We start from the raw sequence: 16,964 nt of genomic DNA on the forward strand, positions 1-16,964 counted from the left end.
CTCCGAGCACCATTTGCAGAGCCCGCTTATATTTAGACGGAGAAGAGAATACAAATGTTTGAGGTACATTACAAATGAAGGAGGAGTGCTCCTTTTATAGGTAGCAACTCCCCCCAACTATTCCTAACCCACCGATGTAGGATAAAAAATTTGTCAAATTTCAACAATTCACTCACCCAAAATAGCAAAATGAGCTACTGTATCATGGGTTAAGGGAATACTATTTTCTAGTGCTTTCTTTTCACTATATATACAATTGTGAATATTATTGGCATGCACAAATATTTACGATATTTTACGTTTGTACACCATGGATGAGTATAACATCGGGCAACACATAAGAGTAGGTTGATGTTAACATATGAGCAACATATTTGTAAATCATAATATGATTATGTATTGCATTAATGTACATAGCATATTTCGTGCCTTGGAACCATTAGAAGAGTAAACTTACACCAATCAAAGAGCGATAGCTTTTTTTCATAGGAAGTCATGATACTTTTGTACAAGTAATAGTGTAAATACCTAAATTTGGTTTTTGCCTCATTTTCCATCAAACCTGTGACTTTAGATCTTCATTGAGCTAGAGTAGTTGTTTTGTTTCTACAACTCTAATTTGTGACGCTGCAAAAGAAAGTTTTTATATACTTAAAAGAATTTAAGCAGTTAAACTTTTGTAAGAAAATGAATTTAAGCAGTTAAACCTTTTGTAAAAAAATTCGGTCCTGAAAAAGATCCAGTTGGAATTCATGTGATAAGCACAAAAAAAGATTGAATGAAGATGTTTGGATAGTGGTGGTGCATAACTACAAAATAAGACAATCCTAGTAAAACTGCATTCATTAGTTATACCCAACAACACCAATCCTATAACAATAATGAATATTCTAGTAAAATTAACTAGGCAAAGAATTTGGAAAAAGTTTAAATATTTGAGGTATTGATCTAACGTTTAAAAAAAACATGTATTAGCTGCAAATTGCAGAGCTCATAATAGTCTGCTTCCCGCACAAGGTGGGAGAGTATCATGTAGCAAATGCACAAGCCGCATAAGAGTATGCTATTTATTTATACACAGATCTCTGGGAAGAAAACCAGTAAAGCTCATATACCAGCTTAAATTAAAGATGCGCATAGGTGTTCCTTTAGAGAGCTCCCTCAGCATGACACATTTGGATCTGGTATTGCATTTATGCGCTTGCACCAAAAACTCGAATCCTTTGTTCAATTGGAACACAGCAATATGGGCATGTAGCTTTACCTTTCTTCCCATAGTTGTCGTTACAGTTTGCACATATCACTTGATGGGCGCAAGGAAGAAAAACGACAGAAACTTCATCTTTCATGCAAATCATGCATTCCCTATCACAGCTGACCTCCTTTTCTGAAGAGTCTTCAAATTGATCGAGTTCATGCAGCAACCTTGCAAGGGTTTCTCCTCGGGAATTTACACCATTAGAGTTTTCTGTCCATAAACCATTGGCCTGACTTTCTACCTCAGTTAATTGTGCCGATTCTTTAAGGCGAGCATATTCTTGCTCAAGGCGCTGGAGATCATCTTTGTGGCGCTGGAAATCTATCTCTATCTTTAGCCGCAGAGCCTCAAGCTTCCTTTTGTTATTATAGTCAGAAGTTTCTTTAAGGCGTCGCTCTTCTTCCAACTGTGTGACAACTAGTTCTTTAGCCTTCTGCTCCTGCCTCCACTTTGCCTTTCATATGGAAGTTCAAACACACAAAATTATTTGCTACTAACTTTAGTAAGCCCAAGTTTACAGTAAATGGGGCAACAAGTTACAGCATTTCTAGGTAAGAGAAGATCAGAAACCAACCCACTCCGAAAAAGGAGCTTTCCTTAAACAAGTTGGGTAACCACATCGATGATTATTGACTTTAATGCAGAAAGAAACATGTATGCAGTTATATTTGGTAAAATCAGAAACCAACCCATTCCAAAAAAAAAAAGCTTTCTTTAAACAAGTCAGCTAACCGCATAGTTGAAGAAAGAAACATGTATGGAGTTAAACAATGAAGATGGAATGGGCATAACCCAACATATAATAGAAGATTTGAATTTAGCATAAAATGCAACATAATGTAAGCTAAGTAAAACTGAAGCATGCAGAACCATTTAGTTTTACATCAAAGACATCATAAAAAAATTGCTAATATACATTACAGGCAAAGTAATGGATTTCAGTTATGACATTCAATGCCATCCCTAGTAAAACAATTATAAGATAATCATAGAAGAAACAATATCTTAATACTGCATGGCTACATAGACCATAGAATACATAATCAAACAACATATATCTTCACCAGATCGGTTGCTCCAGGAAAAGAATTGAAGACTTAACTCCAAGAAAAAGTTGTCGGTTTTATGATAGAATTCTAGCAGCAATGTCAATTTCTAATTAGATCTCACTAAGATCCTAAAAGGCAAGATGCATGACCCTGAGACTCATAAATGTTCTCAATATGGGTGCCAAGAGTCTTTCTCCCAATATGTCTGCACACTGTCACATATACCCAATGTTATCAATCTCGTATGGCGGCTTATGGCGGTTTGCCTAAAAACCGCCACAGGGATATGGCGGATATGGCGGTAAAAAATTAAATAAATAAAATAATACATACATATTTATATATAATTCAAAAATTAAAAAATATTAAAAATATAACATCTAAAACACTTTAAACAATTAATAAAGCATAATATACCACTCTAACAACCATGTTTCTTGCATAATGCCCTATTCCTAAATGCAGTACACAAGCAATGTTGTCAAATGTCGGATATAGCGGTGCTATGGCAGCGACAGGGTGCTATGGCGTTTCCACCACCGAACGCCATGCCATAGCGCCATGGCGCCGCCATATCCGCTATTTGATAACATTGCATATACCCATGAATATATGCTAGTATGCTATTAATATGCATCTGGAGAAATCTGTATCTGAATATGTTAGTAATATTTCTCAGTGGATATAGGTGCACCGAGCATGGTCAAATCATTACATATGGTATATGGATATTTTCAACCATCACCTATTTCCATGTAGCATGCTTAGGGAAATCAAATGCTATAACAATTTGCCAGCATTCTTGTATGAAGAAATAATATGAATAGAGATTGATTTTTAGAAAAGCTCTTTTCACTATGCATACCTCTGCTTCCTTTGTGGCTACCTCAATCTGAGCCAATTCCTGATGTAACTCTGAGATCTTCTGTTTCTCTGCAGCAATATCTTCCTGCATCTTAGTTTTCTGCTTCTCCCATGCTAGAAGCCTCTTAAGACACTTTTTTTCCCTCTTTGCAACTTCCAAACATGTTGTAACCGATTCAGAAGCACTTAATTTCGATGCTTCCATCTCTGCTCTAATTTCTGCATTCTCGGTCTCAAGCTTCCTAACAGCAGCATTTGCACGATCAACTTGACCGCTAGCCATCCTTAGAGCATTCTCCATCTCAGTCAGCCTCTTCAGGGTGGTGTCTTCAAGGGTCTGCTTTCCCTTTTTCAGGCGCTGAGTTTCCTCTCTCTCCATTCTCAACATCTTCAGTTCGGTCAAATCATGACTGAGCTTTCTTGCAGCTTGCATTGCCTTCTGGTGAGCCCACTCTTTACGTTCCTTCACCTGTTTCTCTAAGTCCTTTATCTGATGGATCAAACTAAGGATCATTTCATCTTTTTGATCCAATGACACTTGTTCATTATTCTCATCAAGATTCAAGTCCTGAAACTTGCTCATCACTGAGTTAACTACATCTTGGTTCTTTGCATACTGGGATTCATCACTGTTCCCAACTGGAACTGCAGGTGTCGTACCACACCCACCAGATGTATTCCCAGCAGATAAAGAACTGGGGCAGGCCTGTGATTGGCTGTGAAACTGTTTTGAATTTGCCCTAAATCCTGCAGCAAACATAGCAACATTTCTTTTCAATAGGTTCTTCATTGATGGACTGAGGTTAAATCTCTTTGGACACTCAATCTCTCTCTGCAAAGCCATTTCTGATGCATAAGACAAAAATCCGTTCATTCCGTGCATTGGAAACTCTGATGTTCCACCATTCCCAAATCCCCAGCCACCATGAAACCTACAGAGTGCAGGTGCAACACCAACAGGTCCCCCATTACTAATAACTCCCTCTGGGCTCCCACCACCACTTGCGGAGACACCCTCAATCCCACTCCCAATGGCAGTATCAATACTACTGCTCCCACCTCCACTGGGGGATGGCAAAACTGGAATTTCCATCACACTGGCACGGCCAACATGAAGATCACTCATAAGCAAACACCACATAGCATCACCCTTAGTCAGATGGGACTTCACTTGTTGCAACAAACAAACCATTCCAGCAAGTGAATACTCCTCCAGCTGCCTCAAGTCCACAAATGAGGGCTCAGGCTCAGGCTCCTCACCATTCCCCTCATTACTGCCCCCACTATTCAGATAAGCCAAAGAATTATGCAAAATGTTCGTCAAAACATCCATTCCACCATAACAATGCCCGTTCCTTAAAATCGCTTTCAGTGCCACCTCCTCATCATAACCCAATGCAACAAGCTTATTTATCGCCTCACTATACAAAAACTCCAAATTCTTCAGCAGTATCTCCTCCAATTGTTCCTCTGTGCAGTAACCCCACCCATTATCCTCAAACACAGAGCTCGTATTTGCAGCTGGCATCAGCATCGGGCTCTGCTTCAGAGCATTCAGAGCCATGTGGTAATTTTTAGGTCTAATCCCCGATTTCAAATTCCCAGATTTATCCACATTACCATTTGTGTTAATGGTGCTGGAATGATCCGATTCGGGCTTAACCGATCGGGTCCTCCGATTAGTACGAATATGTTTCTCTCTAACAGTACAGCCCATCACACGAAATCCCTCAATCAATAAAATCAACCAGCGACTATAACCCTACAATAAAGCGGAAATAAATAAATAAATAAATAATAGCGACACGGATACGTGTACGTAAAAAACCGAGAATCGGGCGGCAGAGACTTACCGTAAAACGATTATTCCGGCGATCAAAATTAGTGTGCTAGAGATTTCTTGTTTGGCGGTAGTGGTGGAGAAGGTATCCTTTAGGAGAATGGAATTTGTAGCAGCTGCCAAAATGAGTGGGCTCTTTGTCGGATACGGGTCATAATCCGAATGAGACGGGTTCGGGTCGAGTAAGGATTCTTTAAGGCCATCCACAATAGGAATAGCCCAGCCATAGCCTAGCCACTGCCACATCAGCAGCACTAAAAATCCTCCTACCACATCATCAAAACAAGCAAATAGCCCAGCAATAGCCCAGCCATAGCCTAGCCACTAATATACACATCACTATTAACAAATATATACAAAATGAAATAATTAACAATCACACAATATGCGAAATTTAATTTACGAGACATATACGGGAAAAGTTTAATAATACTATTAAAATTTAAAAAAGTACAATAATTTAAAAAGTACATTAATTAAAAAAAATACAATAATAAAAAAAAGTACATAAATTTTAAAAAAAATACAATAATAAAAAGGAGTGACAATTAAGATAGAGAGAATACTCGTTAAAACAAGTGGTGCGAATGAAAATGACGAACAAAGCGCGTATATATAGTGTTTCGAAAAAAAAAATTTATTTTTTCGCGCTAGGCGGTGCGCTGGGCGATCCGGGCGCTGCAATAGAGCCGAACGGACCGTCCAGCGCACCGCCAAGCGCCACGCGACCGCCCAGCGCTGCGCGGTTTCTCTCTCCAATCGCCCGCTGGGCGGCTGCAATAGATCGCCCAGCGAACCGCCCAGCGCCGGCGCTCGGCTGGGCGGTCGCTGGGCGCCTATTGTGGATGGCCTAAGAGCATCTCCAATAGAGATAGGTCCGCCATAGTCCAGTCATAGCCTAGATACAAACTCCACCTGCCACATCATCAGCACTAAAAACTCCTCCTGCCACATCATCAGGACAAGCAACCACATCATCAGGACAAGCAATAGGTCAGTCATAGCCTAGCCACAATAAACAAAATTATAAAAAATAAATAATTAAAAATCACACAAAATACGGAATTAAATTTACGACACAGATACGAGAAAATTCAATAATAATATTAAAATTTTAAAAAGTACAATAATTAAAAAAATGACATTAATTAAAAAAAATTACATTAATTAAAAAAAAAACTCCACCTCCACACACGAGCCCCCGCCTCCGCCTCACTCCTCGCCGTCGTCGCCGTCGCCGCCGCCGGGACCCCAAATCTGCGGCATATGAGCCAGCGTCTGAGCACCCCAACTGTGCCGCGGCGGCATTCAAATCGGCCTGCATACTCACGAGCATTAAGTGAAGAAAACTCTTCTCCTCGGGGTTAGTTGTCGTCTTCCAGTCAGTTAAGATCTTGTACATCTGAGCCCGCGTTTGTTGACACGCGAAGAAGGCGAGCTCGGCTGTCGACCTGCCAACAGGGGGATGCCGACTGGACCTCCTGGGACGCATGTCGAGCCCGTTGCGCACTCCTTTGACGAACCGGGCGAGTGCGGCGAGTAAACGCAGGAAGGGACGGGAACTCCTGAAGATCCTCGGGGAGGTCGTGGGAACCGCCGCTGCTGCTGCCGCTGTAATCACCGGCATAGTTCAGTCGCTGCTTCTTCGGCCAGCCAGCATCGACACCTGCCCGAAACTCCTTATAGAGCTCAGGCACGGGGAAGGCTTTCTCCGTTATCCTCCTGCAGTCCTCGTCAGTTTGGCCACTGGTCTGCATGCGGAGGGCGTTGGTGTACAACCCTGAAAATCGGGAGACCCTAACCCTGATTCGGTCTCACCCTTTCCGGCACTCCTCCCCGCTGCGTGGTCTCCCCTCCGGGCAAAATGCCTTGTAGGTTGCTGCTATTTTAGCCCACAAGTTGACAATCCTCTGATTGTTCGAGACGGAGGGATCATCTCAAACACTCACCCACGCCTTGGACAGCGCGACGTTCTCCGCATCCGTCCACTTCCTCCGTGCCGGGCTCTCATCATCAGCCGGCTGCGACGACTCGCCGACCACCCTCTTGCCCTTCCCCTTCTTCTTCTTTGGCGCGCCCCGACCCCGCCCTACTCCCCCCGTTTGAACGGGAGTGTCCGCATCCCCGAAATCTATCCCCAACTCCTCTAAGGAGAAAGTATCACACCCAGTGAACTGCGTCTCCGATGGGGTCGATGTGTGCGAAGAAGCATTCAAAAAATTAAAACTAGGGCGATAGACGTTGTCCCCCCCCGGCGTCCCCTGCATCCCGGGTGCCCACACCGGCATCATCTGCATCCCGGGTACCCCCTTCCCGCCCTGCATCCCCTGCCATGCCAGCATACTACCCCCGGATGCCATCTCGGGCATCATCTGCTGTCAAGGGTACATGTTGTAGTGCCCGGCCATCGGACTTCATCCACTTCCCACGGGTACCGTGAGAGTTTGAGACCCGCTCGTCACTGGAGTAGACTCGTTGTTGCTCTTGTACAGAAATTAAGATAGAGAGAAAACTCGTTAAAACAAGGGGTGCGAATGAAAATGACGTGCAAATCGCGTATATATAGTGTTTCAAAAATTAAATAAATAAAAAAATCGGCTGGCCGATCGCTCGCCGATTGGGAGCCTACAATGGCGGCCAGCCGATCGGCGAGCACATCGGCCAGCGCCCGGGAATCGGCGTGCGCTCGCTGATTTGGCGCTCGCCTGCTGCAATGGTTCGGCGAGCGGACCGGCCAGCGCCGGGAATCGGCTAGTCGGTGCGCTCGCCGCCATTGTGTGCCATATGTCTAGGGGCGGACGCAAAAATGAAAATGAGTAGAGGTTAAATTTTCAAAAATTTTATTTAAAAATAAATTTTCAGATAATTTAGATTATTAATAGAGGCTTTTATATAGTAATGTGTATAGAATATGAATAAAATTTAAAACATTATAATAGAAAAAAGATTGAATTCATTAGGGAGCTAAAGCCTAAAGCCCCTCCCACTTACCATGTAGGTCCACCCATGCTTATGTGTCGACCCTCTAAACTACAGCTCCGGCACCGGCCCTGGCCAGGAGATCTTCACGGCGCAGTGCTCCCACGCCTTCCACTACGCCTGCATTTCCTCGAACGTGCGCTATGGCAGCGTCACCTGCCCCATCTGCAGCTCCCTCACAATCAAATTGTAGAGGGAGAAGTACTAGGATTTCAATTGCTAATTTTTGGAGCTGGCGGTGTTTTGGTGATTTGGGTTGAAATTATTTGAAGTAAAAAATAGTACTCTCACCGTCCCATATTTCCATTGAAAATTGACTCATTTTTCTTTTTGGTTTGTCTCAATCAAGATGACTCATTACTACAATTGGAAACATTTTTATCTCTACTTTATTTACTCTCTCTTACATTACTCTCCCCACTTAACACACAAAATAAAGTTGCATAAAATTCCGTGCGCCCAAGGAAGGGGTCATCTTCCTTGGAACGCACGATCCCATATTAAGAAAGATTTGCGAATTTAATCCCAAATTCCGAAAGACCTACGAATTAAATTCCGTTTTTTTTTCCGAAATCTCTGGATTAGTACAAGATAAACACAAACTACCAACAGATTAATGTAGGTATTGAAAAAATAATTAATGAAACTCCAACTAGTTGATCTTGCTGTTGAAAGAATTAGTACAAGATAAACACAAACTGCCAACATAATCAAGTAAACTTTTATAAATGCAATTTTTTACAACATAAAATGCATGTCTTGAATATGACTGTAACAAGCTATGGCATTTTAGAATACTAGTTTACATGAACTCGTGTACCTACAATTTGCATCTAGCCCATGGAACTGTACCTGCATCTTCCATACCACCGACAATTTCACCTTGGGAAGAAAAACAGGATTGATCAGTAGGCGTCTACAAGAATATCTTGACGATTTCAGGCCAGCAGCAGCAACGGTCCCGTTTCGATGGCTTACGAGTGTTTCTCCCAGATTACTCGAATGAGAACCATTCTGCTCAAGAGGGATCTTAAGCTTGCTGCTACCATTTGATGCATAGGTGATCCTCTTAGCCTCGCTCAAGAATCCGATGGCTCGCCACGCGTCAGCAACGAGTTGTATTGTTTTCTCCAGAGGAGGAACGCCTTTCTCCTCCATAACTTGGAGGAACTCCTCTGCTTTCCATGGCTGTTTCGCTTCTCCATATCCCCATATGAGAGTGTCGAAAGTCTTCAAGTTTGGAGGTACGTCCATTTCACACATCTTCTCATACATTCTGAGAGCATGTTGCATTTTTCCAGCGCTACACCATCCACTTATGATTGTAGTGAAGATTACTTCATTAGGATAAACCCCGGATTTCACCATGGATTTCAGGAGTCCCTCTGCCTTGTCGGGTTCCCCAGCACGCACGTAGCCTTTTGCTAGGATGCTGTATACATGGATGTCTGGTTCTATTCCCGCCTTAGCCATGTCATCAAATATTTCTTGGCACTTTTCCATGAGTCCAGTGGAACTCCAGGCATCCATGATGGTGCTGAATGTTACAACGTCAGGTTTTACACCGAATTCTTCCATCAATGACAACATCTGTCACAGAACATTACAGAAGTAAACAATACAAGAAAAGGAGAATTCCATAAGATCAAAAGTAAATATTAGACAGATAATGCAGCATACCCACTGCTTAAATGATGTCAACTTAATAGAGCAACTATATCTAATAAAACATCACAGAAACGCCCATGATATCCACACATTAGACATATACTTTATGAAGAATCTATGTTATCCACTGGTGAAGTAATCATGCAAAATGTTTCTATAATAGGAACATATATGGTAAAACAAAACATAGAAATACATTACCTCATCAACCCCACTAGGGTCATTGTTTTCCAGAAATCCGTTGATAAGTGAGTTAAAAATAACAAGGTTTGGATGCACTCTGAGATCCTTCATTCTGTACAAAAATCTCAAAGCATCAGTCATGTTTCCTTCCTTGCAGTAGCCATTCACGACAATGCCACAACTTCGTTCATTCGGTTGCACCTTTGCATTTTGCATCTGGATAATCATAGCTTCAGCTCTGCTAGTTTCACCTTGTTTGGCATAGGCTTTTGCAATGGTGTTGAATGTCACAGCATCAGCTTTAAGTCCAGCTGAAATCATTCTCTGCACAATATTCCATGCTTCTTCTATATCACCCTTGTTACACCAAGCTCGTACGAGAATATTGTATGTCCTGTCATTGGGTTTCACATGTTCTTGTAACATGGTATCCAATAGTTTCAGAGATTCTTCAGGCTTACCTATAATTCCGTATCCTTTAATCAAAGTGTTGAAGGTGCTGGTTGTTGGCTTACACCCTTTCTCTTTCATTTTCTTGAATATTTTTATCGCCTCCTTCATATTTCCAGATTCAGAGAAAGCGTTGATCATTGCATTGAAGAATATTGAGTCGGGTTTAAGTCCATCGTTTTCTATCTTGGAAAGGAGAGAAGCAATGGACTTGAAATGTTTTAGCAGCGTGAGAGCAGCCAAAAGTGTAGTATATGTTACAAGAGTAGGCTTGTGTCCCTCTTCGATTAAAGCTTTGAAAATGGCATGGACTTCACGAGGCTTTCCTCTCTCTATCAGAACATTCATCAACTTAGTTCTTGAGCGAACGGTTTGGCAACTGTTATTACTGAAGCAGGACAAGCAGAGAGATTCGTTGTGTGAACTTAGAGGAGATGAAAAGGAACGAATTTGCTTCTCTTTGGTATGAGGCCCCTGCACAAGCAACACATACCTGGATGAAATATGTCAACACAATATAGAGATTCATTCAAAGAGATGAATGAGTTTTACTTGTTTATCAATTCAATGGATCCTATTTCCAAACCTCTCTAAGTTCAAACGATTTTTAGGCATCCATCCAAGTTCCCACAAAATCCGTCTCTGATTTTATAACAAGATTAAAGAGATTGCAGATAAAACTAGAGTTGTTGCTGCAAATGATAAAGTTTATAGATCTGCCCCAACCCTTCCATAAGACTACCACAAGTCCAAGTTTGCATAGCATAGATAATGAACGAAGAGTTTCAATGAGATGAGTAGTTTGTGAAATGAAGTATTACTGTCTTGTTTGATGGCCTAGCTTTGGAGCTGCTCGTCATCGCCCCATTCTGCAGCTTTCCAACTGCCATTGGCTGGATACTTTCTCTTCTATAGTCGGCCATCAGTTATATCTGACAACCGAAAGAAAATGGGTAACCCTTTCTGGCTGATTTTGCATGCTAATTCCTTGTACAAACCATAACATCCTAGTAAAAGATGGTTCTCATTTTGGAGAAATCCTACAAAGACACAAGTCATTCCTGATTTTGACGACAGGGATAAATTCTCCTTTAATGGAATCACTTGCATCTAAAATTAACTACTCCCCAAAGTCGAAGGAAAACAGTTAGGCTAATCCCACTGATTCTTTCACAATGTGAATGATCAGGAGGATATTCATATAATGATTAATGGCCTATAAATGCCCGAAGATTTAGCACCTTTCGGTTTGTTGCAAAATTCACACTCCCAATCGTTATTGTTAAATAGGAAGATGACATGTCGAGCTTAATAATGACTCTGATCAATCCAGCAAATAAACAACGAATTAGCTTGGTTTTTTTTAATCAAATCCATCATATAAACAACTGTTCACACTTTTAAAGGTTGCCACACAAGGGGATAGCGATATATTATGCAAACGAGAATCTGGACTGAGCAAGCAATTAACTCATCAATAATTAACAGAAACCCCAGAAATTTAACTGCATCGCAAGAGCCAAGATATGTAAGAAATTTAACTGAAGGTTGTGTGTGAGAAGTGTACCTGAAGATGCAATTTGCATGGAAGTGAAAATACGGACGTGAAAACAGAGTATTGTACATTTGTATGGTAGAGAGAGAGAGAGATATCACTAGAGTTGCAGATGCAAGAAAGCAATCTTATCCACACAATATTATCAAGAATAAGGAGATTTTGTAACAGCGTGTGCTGCTCTGAGGCTGCCATTTAAATTTAAGGGAACTCCATTAAATATAGTCAGCGTTTTTATGGGAGCACAGCCTGCCACGTCATTCTTCATTATCTTTTTTTTATGCTGTTTTTAACTTAGAGCCAGGATTTTAATTCAACTGAGACAAAAATATATTAAAAGAAATTTTATAAGTTTAAGGTGGAACATTAATAAAGAATATCAAAAAAAATTTAAAAATTATATAACAAAATAGTACTGTGTGGAATATATTGAGGAGGGGCAAATGCCACTTGTCCTCTCCTACTAGATCCACCCCTACTCCGTCCACCATTAGGGCATCCAATGCGCGTCTCGTCCATGATTCGGCGAGAAAGTGTTGTGATCAGTTCGTCTCGTGGAGGTTCGCCGGAGAGAGGGAGTTGGCGAGCCAGCGCGCCCCACATGGCACGCTGGTGTTTTTGGCATCGTATTATAACAGTTTGATTTTAATTTTTTTTATTTCAAAAAATATTAAAATTAATAAAAAAAATTCCACTTTTCCAAAAATGACTGTTTTTTACCATTTTTTCTAATTTTTATCATCCAACTCATCCTAAAATTATCAATAAATACTTCATTCATCACGACATTTTTTCACACCAAAAAGCTTTCTATATCTTTATCTCACTTTTTTTCACTCCAACAAGCTTTCTATATCTTCATCTCACTTATTTTTCTCTTAAAATTTTCATTCTCATTGTACAAATATGGCCAGTCAAGGACCATAGAACTGGAATAATTGGTTGAACAATCTCAACAATGACCATGTTTCGTCGTCGAATTACCCGACTTCGGGTCTCAAGGCTTGTCGACGCCCGTCTACCAGATGTCGCGTCCTCCAATTGAGAGCATCTACCGATCCTCCATCGACGCAATCGTAGTCTCAAATTAGGGAGGCCCAGCCGAAAGGTGAAGAAAATCCCGAGACTAATAGGCAATACGAGCCCACTGCCTGTCATCCCTACACGGCTACACTGTATGGAGATGATGTAAAAGCAAGATTGTTTGATCATAGTTGCCTTCCATATTAGTGTTTATTTGTATCTTTGAGGGCTAATGTTTTTATTCAATTCCATCGCAGCAGCTAGATTTTCCAGAGCTAGTTGCCGGTCACTGGCTTTTAGCTGCTACTATTGTAGTTTCTGGTGAGAGGACCATATCTACTGAATTTCGTGTGTCCAACCATGGATATGTTGCATGGTTTAACTGTTGAAATGTCTTTGTTTATAGGCTTATCTCGTTTTCTTTAATTTATAGTCGCAGAGAATGCACTCGAGTCTCAAATTCTTTAATTTTATAAAATAGTAATATTAATTGATTGTCATCCTTCTTTCAGTTTGTCACGTGTACTAAGACCAGAACCCAAAAAACTGACACTAAGATCACTAACAATTGAAGGATTGCATTAAATTAAACAGCATTGACAGAGAAATTTCAGGCGCTGTTCTGTTTCCTTTTATGAAGGCAAGCAAGTTTTTGTCAAGGAATTTGGAAGAGCACTCCTCTTGAAATAGCTCAATACGAGATCCCGGTAGGATCAGTTTGAAACATCAGTAACACCTTCAACTGCATCACCACCTCCAGAAGAGTAAAAGCTCCATATCGACACACAATTTTCATCACCTAACATAACAAACCACCAAGATATTGTGAACGTATGTGAAAACAGCGACAAAATAACTCATATCAATTAAGTTGCAAAGACACTGAAACAGTGAAAAGAAGTGAATGCATTGAAATATGACTGTCTGGAAATGTAGATTGTAGAACAGTTACAACGTTAGCATCATTCATAGTCATCAAGATATATATTACCGCTCAAAGTTTTATCCTCTTCAGAGTCATCAATAGCTATATAACGGCGGTGTCCTGATGAAGTGGCTGCCATTGGTAGAAAGGGGTGGAAACCAAATCCATTCACAGTGTCTATGCAATGAAGAGATTATTAATTAATACAAAAAGTGAAATACAAGTTTGTGATCAAGAGGATATGGCTGAAGCCTGAACCTAGTGCGGCTTGAAAGCTTGATACCCACTCCCCAGTCTGAAGATTATAGATATGTACCAGACCATCCTTGATAAGAGAACATGGACAAAATTAGAGGCCTAACTTTTGTTGAATCAATTGCCTGAAAAGATATCTGGAAGCTAAAAAGGTACCTGGCCACCAGTTCCAAGATATCGACCAAGAGGCTCAATATCAAATTGTATTCTCTGATTTGTGCCTTCGGTTGATCGGTAAAGTCTAACCAGATACAGAAGAGAAGTTAGTAACGAATAAAAGTAAAAGGAAAGAAAATCAACTCAAGACCAGTGCAACAGCTGGACTTATGATATTAATGATGCACATAGTGTTCTGCAGTGAAATGCCCAATTTTAGTATGAGGACTTAGAGAGAGGAGTAGGAAACCTACTTGTAGACAATATCAACAGTTTTGCGAATATCCCAGCATATGACATAAGGATCCTGCAATTATTTGAGAAAACATCCATCAAAGGCCCATCTAATTTTGAATTAATAATTTAGTATGCGGTCAAAAGGGGTGGTACTCTACCTTCCGTCCCCCAGTGTACAGATAGTTTCCATCCTTAGAAAACTGAACCTGGCAGATACATACTTTGAATGATTAAGCATTTCTACGAACTCAAGGAAACATGACTCGACAGAAGCTGGCTCTACCAACTTACTTGTGTAACCCCACCTTCTTGGCCATGCAACACATACAACAGTTCCATATTGTCTTCTCTATATATAGCTGTAGTCTGGTTGTAAGAACCCGCAGCCAGCATACCAGAAGAAGTGGGGGAGAAAGCAATAGACGATATAATACCTGACCATAAGATGAAACAAGCTAGGTAGAATACCACTGAAAGTAAATTTATTTATTGCATAACACCACATAGCTACAGCTCCATTAAAACACAAATAGATCACAACAAATAACATATCAAAGACTCGAGCCCCTAAAGTGAAATAAAAGTGTACTGAAGGGTGGGCCAACCCAAAGTTGGTGCAATGCATTCCAAAGTTCCATCAATCTGTAAATTAGGTAAAATCACCTGATTGGCCCTCTTTGTTTCCTAAAACAGTTGAGTGTTGTTCAAAATCTCTCCCGGGGCGATGAACATCAAATATTCTGATAGCTTTGTTGTATCCAGCAAATATCCTGATGAGAATAACAATATCTTGAAAATATAAAATAGCTACATGTGTAAAAAAATGGAAGTTCTTGAAAGACATAGGACTATCATAAGGAAAATACTTAAAACCAACAAAGACAGGGCAAGCATAGGATCCCAATGGAAATGCTATTACTACCTAACTAGTGATTAAATTGGAATCAAATATCATCCCCTTATAGTTGGTGCTTACTTGTTTCCACCAGGGTTGAAGCCAATTGAAAAGGCTGCAGTGATCTCATCCATAGCATCATAGGCACGATATGTGCAGCGTAGCTGAAATTCACAATTCGACAATACTTGTTAATTGTTATCTACATACAAACATACAAAGAACATAAACAATTATACATAGAACCACTAGATCACACCTGTCCAGAATTAGCATCCCAAAGATGAATAGGATGGTCCCGATTAGATGTTGCGAATACACATAGATCTGGATCTGGAATACCAGACAATCAATATGCTGAAGACGGTGACTGACACATTCAAAAATATAATACAACGGAACAACAAAAGCATGTCATGAAGATGTACTTGAAGCAGACATGTATGGGTACCAGCAATAGTCATATGCAGATTCTCCTTCACTCACAACTACATTTGGCCCGTATGAATCTGCAAGAGAATGTGAGCTCCATCATCAAGTATCCAAAAGTACAACAAATTGTAAAACTGAGCTGAAGTAAAAACTTCTACAATTGAACAAATAAACAACCTCTAAGTTTAAACTTTCATTATGCTCACTCAGCACTGAAGCTACATTCCTTCTCTATAAACCATAATTTAGAAACCTGGACACTATTGCACAAAAGTACCAACATAACTTTCAGAAATTTCTAAAGATCAAGATAAGCACATTACCAGAATCAGGCGTGGATGTAGGAGCATCAGGACCTCCAATGTCATTATAAGGTCTAACAAGAAAGAGAGAAGAAAAAAGGAAATAAAATTTAGCAGCTTTCCAAAGACAAACAGAAGACATTAGTCCACAAGCTTACAAACTGAAAACTCGGAGGGTATTGTCTTCATTACAGGTCAGGAAGCACGAACCATCCGGCGACCTACCAAGGAAATGTTAAGTGCGAAGCCGCCAAATTCAACAAAATTACAAAGTTTTGGAAGGAGGATTACCATTTGACGCCTTTGAGAAAATTGTTGGGATTGGATTCGTTAGTTCTGAACTGATGGAAGAAATGGTAGGTTTTGTAGGGAGAGACGTCGTACTGAACCGCCGGCCAGTTGCTGACGCTGTCTTCTGCGCATTCCGGACTAACAGGCGTCTGCTCCGCCGCTTCGTCAGCCATTAATCCTCCGCCGCCGCAGGATGCTGATACTGGACACTAAGTTTTGCAGCTTACGCCCACTTGAAGATTTGAGCGTAAATGTTGCTACAGCGGTAAATGGATGAAAATTTAATTAGCTTAACATTATAGTATTAAAAATAGTTAGAGCATCCACAATAATTCGTGGATAAGCAATAGCCCAGCCATAGCTCAGCCACAAACTCCTCTGTCACATCAACAACACTAAATTCCTCCTGTCACATCAGCAGGACAAGTAACTGGACAAGCAATAGCCCAGCCATAGCTCAGCCACATCATCAGCACTAAAAACAAATAATTAAACAATCACACAAAATACGGAATTAAATTTACGATACATATACGGGAAAATTCAATAATAATATTAAATTTTTAAAAAGTACATTAATTAAAAAAAGTCAAATAAAAAAA

The 16,964-nt window shown here is 40.5% G+C and overlaps 3 protein-coding genes across 6 annotated transcripts; all 3 read right to left on the bottom strand.

Annotated features, from left to right (window-relative positions):
* Positions 1-949: 949 nt before the first annotated feature.
* LOC121784805 (MND1-interacting protein 1-like) lies at positions 950-5,162 on the bottom strand. 2 transcript variants are annotated; one of them, XM_042183042.1, is made up of 3 exons: positions 5,025-5,162; positions 3,173-4,933; positions 950-1,712 (listed from the first exon to the last, which is right to left on the bottom strand). In XM_042183042.1, the coding sequence occupies exons 2-3, from the start codon at positions 4,886-4,888 to the stop codon at positions 1,194-1,196; spliced, it is 2,235 nt and encodes a 744-aa protein (XP_042038976.1). In that variant the 5' UTR covers positions 4,889-4,933; positions 5,025-5,162; the 3' UTR covers positions 950-1,193. The 2 variants fall into 2 exon arrangements, with proteins under 2 accessions (XP_042038976.1, XP_042038977.1); XM_042183043.1 differs by lacking the exon at positions 950-1,712 and adding an exon at positions 2,059-2,519.
* Positions 5,163-8,689: 3,527 nt separating this feature from the next.
* LOC121783702 (pentatricopeptide repeat-containing protein At5g21222-like) lies at positions 8,690-12,015 on the bottom strand. Of its 3 annotated transcripts, none has more exons than XM_042181850.1 (4): positions 11,859-11,996; positions 11,113-11,331; positions 9,860-10,765; positions 8,690-9,580 (listed from the first exon to the last, which is right to left on the bottom strand). In XM_042181850.1, exons 2-4 carry the CDS (start codon positions 11,212-11,214, stop codon positions 8,780-8,782), a joined length of 1,809 nt encoding a protein of 602 aa, XP_042037784.1. In that variant the 5' UTR covers positions 11,215-11,331; positions 11,859-11,996; the 3' UTR covers positions 8,690-8,779. The 3 variants fall into 3 exon arrangements, with proteins under 3 accessions (XP_042037784.1, XP_042037783.1, XP_042037785.1); XM_042181849.1 differs by having other exon boundaries at positions 11,113-11,223; positions 11,859-11,994; XM_042181851.1 differs by lacking the exon at positions 11,113-11,331 and having other exon boundaries at positions 11,859-12,015.
* A 1,307-nt stretch (positions 12,016-13,322) lies between these two features.
* On the bottom strand, positions 13,323-16,614 carry LOC121785178 (telomerase Cajal body protein 1). Its single transcript, XM_042183556.1, has 14 exons — positions 16,363-16,614; positions 16,230-16,292; positions 16,093-16,145; positions 15,766-15,846; positions 15,597-15,670; positions 15,419-15,501; positions 15,106-15,212; positions 14,734-14,876; positions 14,601-14,648; positions 14,460-14,512; positions 14,206-14,290; positions 14,053-14,119; positions 13,861-13,971; positions 13,323-13,668 (listed from the first exon to the last, which is right to left on the bottom strand). Exons 1-14 carry the CDS (start codon positions 16,533-16,535, stop codon positions 13,583-13,585), a joined length of 1,227 nt encoding a protein of 408 aa, XP_042039490.1. The 5' UTR covers positions 16,536-16,614; the 3' UTR covers positions 13,323-13,582.
* Between the last annotated feature and the right edge of the window lie 350 nt (positions 16,615-16,964).

The sequence above is a fragment of the Salvia splendens genome, chromosome 21 (assembly GCF_004379255.2).
Source record: "Salvia splendens isolate huo1 chromosome 21, SspV2, whole genome shotgun sequence".
Classification (NCBI taxonomy): domain Eukaryota; kingdom Viridiplantae; phylum Streptophyta; class Magnoliopsida; order Lamiales; family Lamiaceae; genus Salvia; species Salvia splendens.